Genomic DNA, 7545 nt, shown 5'->3' with positions numbered 1-7545 from the left:
GTTTAAGCTAATTTGCGCAGGTTCACTAAAGTTGTTCGCTATTTCACTCACTCACCACTACCTAATCCAGTAATGTAAATAAGGGGGGGTGATTTTTTTTAAATTACTTATGTCCATCCACGTTTTGAAAGTGGGATGATCTGCGCATGCGTTTGTGTACGAGTAGTATGGCAAATCGTGCGCATGCGCACCTTCCACGGCATGCTAGACAGTGCGGCACAAGTCAGACTTAACATTTACATTGTTATTCCTTTTCTATGACTTTTTAAATCAACATGAAAACAAGGTTCACCACGGCAGACATCAGGGCTGCTATCGCCGAGATAAATGCCAAGTAGGTGGCGCTCACTAAAGCCTCGTCTGGGCTCTGCTAGCCAAAATGCTAATTTGTTTACATTCGTTTACGCGCTGTTCAGTTCAGCTTTTATACCTTTTTTTCCTGATTTACAGCTACACGGGCATGAGAGTGAACAACGTATACGACATAGACAACAAGACGTACCTCATTCGGCTACAAAAGTAAGCAGCGTCTTCTTAATGCACTCATCACTGGAGTCGTGTTGTTAGAAAGTTTACCACTGTACTTTGCCTCTCCAGCATTGAGTGACGTCATCAAAGACTGAAAAGCAATGATGTCAATGATGACCAATGTCATTTATTTCTTCACTAATTGATATGACTTGAGTAAATTGAGTTATGAGCTTGGCCGTGGAATTAATTAAATTCCTAAGACCAGGTTCTACTGTACACCTAAAATAAAGTAACCAGAGTAATTCTTGGCTGACACTTGTTCAATTTTGTGCTTGTTGGCAAGCTTCTTTACTGTTTTGATGAAATGTCACTTTGTTGTCTTTAAAAGGCCCGACAGCAAAGCCATTCTGCTGCTTGAATCCGGCATTCGGATTCACTCCACAGACTTCGAATGGCCCAAAAATATGATGCCTTCAGGCTTTGCCATGAAAGTAAGCCCATCTTTAAGTCATTGTTATTTAAATAGCATTTTTGTTGTTGTTGATGATTCTATTCGATTAATATGCAATGAAAAAATCAAAGAAATACAAACATCTAACCACGTTTGCAGTGTCGCAAGCACTTGAAGACGCGGCGTCTGGCGCACGTGAAGCAGCTCGGCATCGACAGAATCGTTGACCTCCAGTTTGGCTCCGATGAGGCCGCGTACCACCTCATTATAGAACTCTACGACCGGGTGAGAACACACTACTGAGTGAATATCATCATAATGGGATTGACAGCCATCGAAATGTTTCCATCTAATCTACAGGGTAACATCATCCTCGCAGACCACGAGTACACCATCCTCAACCTGCTGCGCTTTCGTAACGCCGAGGCCGAAGACGTCAAGATCGCCGTGAGGGAGCGCTACCCGGTAGAGAACGCCAAACCCCCGGAACCCCTCATCACGTTACAAAAGTAACTCGTCCACCCCCGTAGATCACCGAGTCCTATTTATTAATCTAACTTCCCATCACTGTAATTTTTTTTATATTTAAACCTTCAATGTAGACTTACAGAAATCATCAGCAAAGCACAGAATGGAGATCAAATGAAAAGAGTGTTGAATCCTCATCTTAGTAAGTAATGAAGGATGTATCAAATTAACTTTTGCTTTATTGCTAAAGTTTCTTTTCTAAACTTATTCAGCCTATGGAGCCACTCTCTTAGAACACTGTTTCATAGAAGCCGGAATGTCCGGCTCAGTGAAAGTCGACAGTCAGGTCGATGCTTCTCAAGGTATGGTCGGAAACTTATATTTATTTCCAGTAAGAGGATTTATCGCGACTTTGTGTTTTGGTTTCAGTTGCACCGAAAATTCTGGAAGCCCTGCAACTGGCTGAGATGTACATGGAGAAAACGGAGAACTTTAGCGGCAAAGTATGACAAGTTTACTTGATTTGATATTTTGAGGTATGAGGTTTGATGTTTTTTTTTTTTTTAAAGGGCTTCATCATTCAAAAGAGCGAAAAGAAAGCAAGTTTAACTTCGGTGAAAGCCAGCGAAGAGCTTCTCACGTAAGGGTGACAGAAAATGTCATCATTACTATACAGGCGTGAATTATTAATATGAAATTGTTTGTACTGACAGGTATGATGAATTCCACCCGTTCCTTTTTGCCCAGCATTTAAAAAGTCCCTACTTGGAATTTGAGTCCTTCAACAAGGTAAAGATCTCTTCTGTTGGTTTCGACTCGGTCTCCTCACGATGTTGCCTTGTCAGGCGGTGGATGAGTTCTTCTCCAAGATGGAGAGCCAGAAGATCGACATGAAGGCTCTGCAGCAGGAGAAGCAGGCCCTGAAGAAGCTGGATAACGTCAAGAAGGACCACGAGCAGAGGCTGGAGGCCTTGCATCAAGTTCAGGTGAGGAAACGGTTCAAGTGAGTAGTCAAGTGAGTAGTCAGCCTTTGTGGGTCATGTGACAGGAAGTAGACCGAGTCAAAGGAGAGCTGGTGGAGATGAACCTAGCCGTGGTGGAGAGGGCGCTACAGGTGATCCGCAGCGCGCTGGCCAATCAGGTTGACTGGACGGAGATCGGCGTGCTGGTCAAGGAGGCGCAGGCGGCCGGCGACCCCGTGGCGTGCGCCATCAAGGACCTCAAGCTGCAGACCAACCACATCACCATGCTTTTAAAGTGAGACCAATACGTCCACGCTTAACTTAGCTCCTTGCTAAATCTTTTTTCCTTCTTTTAGGAATCCTTACATCACAGAAGATGAACTGGAGGAGGAGGAGGAAGTGTTGAAGGTGGCCGTGCAGGAGAAGGGCAAGAGAAACAAAAATAAAGACAAAGGCCAGAACAAGAAGCTGCAGAGGAACAAGCCCATGTTGGTGGACGTGGACCTCAGCCTGTCGGCCTACGCCAACGCTAAAAAGTAAGAAGCCGCATTTCTGAGCTCTTAACCTCAGTTGTTGAAGCCTACATTTCTCCTTTCAGGTACTATGACTGCAAGCGAAATGCTGAAAAGAAGGAGCAGAAGACCATTAAAGCAGCGGATAAGGTAAGAGCAGCTTTCTAACCGGCTTTGTTTGGTGATGCCATTGAAAATTCTCTTCTGTCATTGAAGGCCATGAAATCAGCTGAGAAAAAAACCCAGAAAACCTTGAAGGAAGTCCAGACGGTGACCACCATTCAGAAGGCTCGGAAGGTCTACTGGTGAGACCGCCGCTTCGCACCACTTGTTTCGTGAGTCTTTGGCGTCCTCTCAGTGGTGTGTCGCCTATTTTTTTGGCAGGTTTGAGAAGTTCCTGTGGTTCATCACGTCAGAGAACTACCTCGTCATCGCTGGGCGAGACCAGCAGCAGAACGAGATGATCGTCAAGCGCTACCTGCGAGCCGGTAAAGTCGAAACGCGCTTTGACGCTTATTTAGTGACCTTTTTGAGAAAAATGGATTCTAAAAAAACTGATAAGCGGGGGTTGCTTGTTGCCAGGTGACATCTACGTCCACGCTGACCTCCATGGCGCTACCAGTTGTGTCATCAAAAACCCCTCAGGTCAGTCCACCGACATTTATCTCATTTATGATTGACGACTTCAACTTCCTTTTTTTCGATTTCAGGTAATCCCATCCCCCCTCGCACACTGACCGAGGCGGGCACCATGTCGGTGTGCTACAGTGCCGCCTGGGACGCCAAGATAGTCACCAGCGCTTGGTGGGTCCACCATCATCAGGTGAGTCTGTATTTTATTTTATTTTTTAACATCCTGGGTCCAAAAAAAAAATGGCTTCAGTAGAAAAGCTCCAAATGTCCTTTTGACACAATAAACTTAATTGTTGTTGATGTTTAGGTGTCCAAGACTGCGCCGACAGGAGAGTACCTGACCACCGGCAGCTTCATGATCAGGGGTACTTTCAGAACGCTCGTTTTGCTCAACAAAGATGATGCTTTGACATTTTCTTCTCCTCAGGAAAGAAAAACTACCTGCCGCCTTCCTACTTGATTATGGGCTTCGGCTTCCTCTTTAAGGTAAAGCTTCTGCTGAGAGGACAAAAACACGCAATGATTCTGACCACAAGTCGACATCTGCTTCTCAGGTCGACGAGCAAAGCGTGTTCCGTCACAAAGGCGAGCGTAAGGTGAAGACGCTGGAAGAGGACGTGGCGGAAATGGCCTCCAGAACAGCCGAGATGTTGGAGGAAGGGGAGGAGCTCGTGGGTAAGCGCTGATTCTTCCCTACCGCTGACAATCACAACCTGACGACGGGCGCCTCTGTAGGTGACGATAGCGGCGCCGAGGATGGAGCAGAGGAGGAGAAAGAGGAGCCCGAGGCGGAGGATGCCCATAAAAAAGCTGCGGAGGGGATGGAGGACGCAAAGCCGTCCGAGCCGAGCGACTCGGAGAGCGAAGAGGAAGACAACGAGGAAGTGAGCTACCCTGACACCACCATCGTCCTCACTCACCTGCAGCCCGTCAGGTACCACGACTGGAAAGTCATCTTTGCTTTCAGAAGCATCGAAGTAAGTCACTGATGGTCGTCTTTTTTTCCGCCCTCCAGGAGTTCCCAGAACATCACCTTCAAGAAAGAAGAAATCTCACAGGTTGGCATCTTTGGATACTTTTTTTTTCTCCCCAGAATCACAGCTCGCATTTAACAACACTTATTTTGCCCCTCCAGGCCGATGTCGACGCGCAAGGGAGGAAGCACATGACTGCTAAGCAGAGACGGTAAGGCAAAGGAACGCCTGTCGTGTTCCCCCAGAATATTTTTTGCCATAACTATGTGTGGCCACTATCCAGGTTTTGGATTGGACTCGATATTCCTCAATAACTCAAAATGACTTGATGGGGACATCGTCACTAAATATCGTTGATGTTATGGCTTTCTGTAAAAGACTTCTGTTGCCTTGCTAGAGATGAGAAAAAGAAGCAGAAACCGGAAGTGTGCGAAGTGGAAAAGAACTCTGAGGCCACGCCCGTCAAACAGGATGTGGACCCGGGATCCAAAAGTGGCAGCGCACCAGCCCAGCAGCCACCAAAGAGAGGCCAGAAGGTGAGATTTTGGTCAGAAGAAGATGGAGGTTTAGCTGTCCAATACAATGCCTGACAGAAAATTAAAATCAAGTTGAGGTGATGCTGCAATTTATCATCTAATCAACTTTCCAATAATTATTTTTGTAATCAATGAATCATCAATCAGGCCTTGTTTAATTTAAAATGATCAAAATTGTCAGAATTTTAATCCACGGTTATTATAGTTAATGTAAAGTGAAACAAATCTCGGAGTTATGCGGAAGCAGGGAGGAACATTGCAATTAGGAGAAATCATTCTGTGTTGACAACAGAACAAGATGAAGAAGATCAAGGAGAAATACAAGGACCAGGATGAAGAGGACCGCGAGCTCATGATGCAGCTGCTTGGGGTATGTGCCAAACACACGTGTGCACTCCAGCACGGCACAGCACAGAAGTCATCTCAGCTGTCCTGCTCTTCACAGTCAGCCGGTGCGAGCAAGGAGGAGAAAGACAAGGGAAAGAAAGGAAAGAAGGGGAAGGGCAAGGAGGAGCCCCCTAAGAAGACCCCTCCTCAGAAGCCCCCTCCCAGACCTCATCAGGCTTCCACCAAGAAACCGGAGCAGATGCCCGCTGAGGGCGAGGAGGCAGCTTCTGTGGAGCAAGATGACAAGGTACCAGCCTCTCTAGCCTGCAAGGTTTCCCAATATGGTCAACACCCCATTTGAAAATTTGCACTTTTCGTTTCTTTCTGGAACCTATCCTCCATTATTCACAAAAAGAACTGAATGTCACTTTTCAAATGCAGTTTTGTTACTCTTTTACACATTGCGTTGTGTGTCTTTTTTTTTTTCAGGAGGACGACATTGATGCAGACAACCCCGGAGCTGAGGTGACTGCAAAGCCCAACGTTTCTTTTTTCCACACCAAGTCCCAACAAAAGTGAAAAACAACTGACGTGACCATTTTACATTGTCATTGCAACAACCCTTGACCACCACAAGAGGGCGCAACCAGACTTTACAGTACATTAGCTGTTATGACAATGTTTGTGTTCCAGGAAGCAGAGAACCTTCTCACCTCCCTGACAGGACAACCTCACCCTGAGGATGTGCTGATGTTTGCGGTGCCCGTGTGCGCCCCCTACAGCGCACTCACCAACTGCAAGTACGTACTGCCATCCTCCAGTTGACTCATTAATAAGTAAAGGAAGGATAATGTTTTGTTTGTTTTTACAGGCACAAAGTTAAACTGACACCAGGCGCTCAAAAGAAAGGCAAAGGTAACTATTTTATGGACCACAGATTAGATTGTGCGAGTACATGAATCATTGTTCCTTTCAGCCGCCCGCACCGCCCTTTTGAGCTTCATGAAAGCAAAGGAGACTTCTGTGAGAGAAAAGGACTTGCTACGCAGCGTCAAGGTACCAATTCCAACTCCCCCGCCGCCAACATAAATGCCGTTTTATTGCCAGGACTAATATTCGTGTCTACAGGACGCCGACCTGTCTAGAAACATGCCCGGCAAAGTCAAAGTGTCTGCTCCGAACCTGCTGGCTGCCAAGAGGAAGTAAGACGACGTCTCACAATAAAATAAAACACAATTTCATTTTACAAGATGGACTTTATTTAATGACCAAAATCATGCTTTGACCTGGATGAAGAAAATAACCACACTTGAATATAAAACAAAAGGGTTTATTTTTCACTGGCCCCAACATTAAGTATAGCATAATGTTAGAACCATAAAAAAAAAAAAGAATAAAGCTCAGTTTTGATCGACACTGCCGAGAGGTATTATTGTACAGCTAATAAAGGTTTTATTATGGAACACAAATGAGACTGCGTTTCAATCGGTAGGTCCAACCTGTACATGTTCAGCTTGAAATATGTACGATACAAATTCAGGTCCCAACGTGTTGCACAACACACCCGTTACTGCACTCAACAGATTCTCTATTACTGGAAAATCTCAGAACATCACTCTCCTGCAGCCATCCCCTTGACAAACTCTTACACCACAATAACTCGGCGCGCTCCCGGCGTGACTTTTAATCATCGTAGTGGCTTCTCCCCAGTCAGCAGAGATTGGCTAATTACACCCCGCTCAACTTTGGAGTGGCTAATTAATTTCTTCTGTACATCATCATAAAGCTTGGAAGTGCTTCTTGTGAAGTCAATTTGATGCTGTGAATTTCATACTCTCATCCGTGATTTATGTTGCTGAGTAGCAATGCTAGCACTTTGTTGAGCACTGGAAGGATGAGTCACATCTCTCAGGATTCTTCACTTCAAGCTGACGTTAAAGTAGGGGGGGGGGGGTCATGCCTGGGGTTTCCCTCTGAGTCATCACTGTCACCTCTGATGTCACTTGAGAGTCACGGAGGTTTCCATGCATCATTTTTGGGCCACTTTGTGTTCATTTTGTTAGATCTGTGACGACTGGTATACAAGGAGAGACGAATCAATGCCTTATGCGGCACTAAACAACAAAGGCTTATCAATCATGGAGATTAATCGATAGCTTGATGTGGGGCGACTTTGAAGGAGCACGACGAACCTAACCCAGCCTTTTTGTC

The 7545-nt window shown here is 45.6% G+C and overlaps 1 protein-coding gene across 1 annotated transcript; it reads left to right on the top strand.

Moving 5' to 3' along the window:
- Nucleotides 1–174: 174 nt before the first annotated feature.
- LOC119115924 (nuclear export mediator factor Nemf-like) lies at nucleotides 175–6792 on the top strand. Its single transcript, XM_037240834.1, has 32 exons — nucleotides 175–334; nucleotides 451–519; nucleotides 860–962; nucleotides 1082–1207; nucleotides 1283–1431; nucleotides 1525–1592; nucleotides 1663–1752; nucleotides 1820–1893; nucleotides 1960–2030; nucleotides 2104–2179; nucleotides 2236–2376; nucleotides 2439–2647; nucleotides 2709–2888; nucleotides 2951–3014; nucleotides 3081–3169; nucleotides 3249–3352; nucleotides 3447–3509; nucleotides 3575–3687; nucleotides 3805–3862; nucleotides 3925–3983; nucleotides 4052–4172; nucleotides 4233–4431; nucleotides 4513–4555; nucleotides 4633–4682; nucleotides 4869–5007; nucleotides 5300–5377; nucleotides 5453–5641; nucleotides 5824–5859; nucleotides 6028–6134; nucleotides 6206–6249; nucleotides 6311–6390; nucleotides 6463–6792. The coding sequence occupies exons 1-32, from the start codon at nucleotides 276–278 to the stop codon at nucleotides 6538–6540; spliced, it is 3129 nt and encodes a 1042-aa protein (XP_037096729.1). The 5' UTR covers nucleotides 175–275; the 3' UTR covers nucleotides 6541–6792.
- The last annotated feature ends 753 nt before the right edge of the window (nucleotides 6793–7545 follow it).

Source organism: Syngnathus acus, chromosome 22 (genome assembly GCF_901709675.1).
Source record: "Syngnathus acus chromosome 22, fSynAcu1.2, whole genome shotgun sequence".
Lineage (NCBI taxonomy): Eukaryota > Metazoa > Chordata > Actinopteri > Syngnathiformes > Syngnathidae > Syngnathus > Syngnathus acus.
The sequence above is the reverse complement of the archived record's forward strand: the minus strand, read 5'-3'. Positions and strand labels throughout refer to the sequence as shown.

Excerpts from the sequence above, each read along its gene's own strand:
- LOC119115924 (XM_037240834.1), top strand. The coding sequence starts at position 276 with ATGAAAACAAGGTTCACCACGGCAGACATCAGGGCTGCTATCGCCGAG. Across the intron at positions 963-1,081 it reads CTTCAGGCTTTGCCATGAAA|TGTCGCAAGCACTTGAAGAC; the intron begins GTAAGCCCATCT and ends CCACGTTTGCAG. Across the intron at positions 2,648-2,708 it reads CACATCACCATGCTTTTAAA|GAATCCTTACATCACAGAAG; the intron begins GTGAGACCAATA and ends TCCTTCTTTTAG.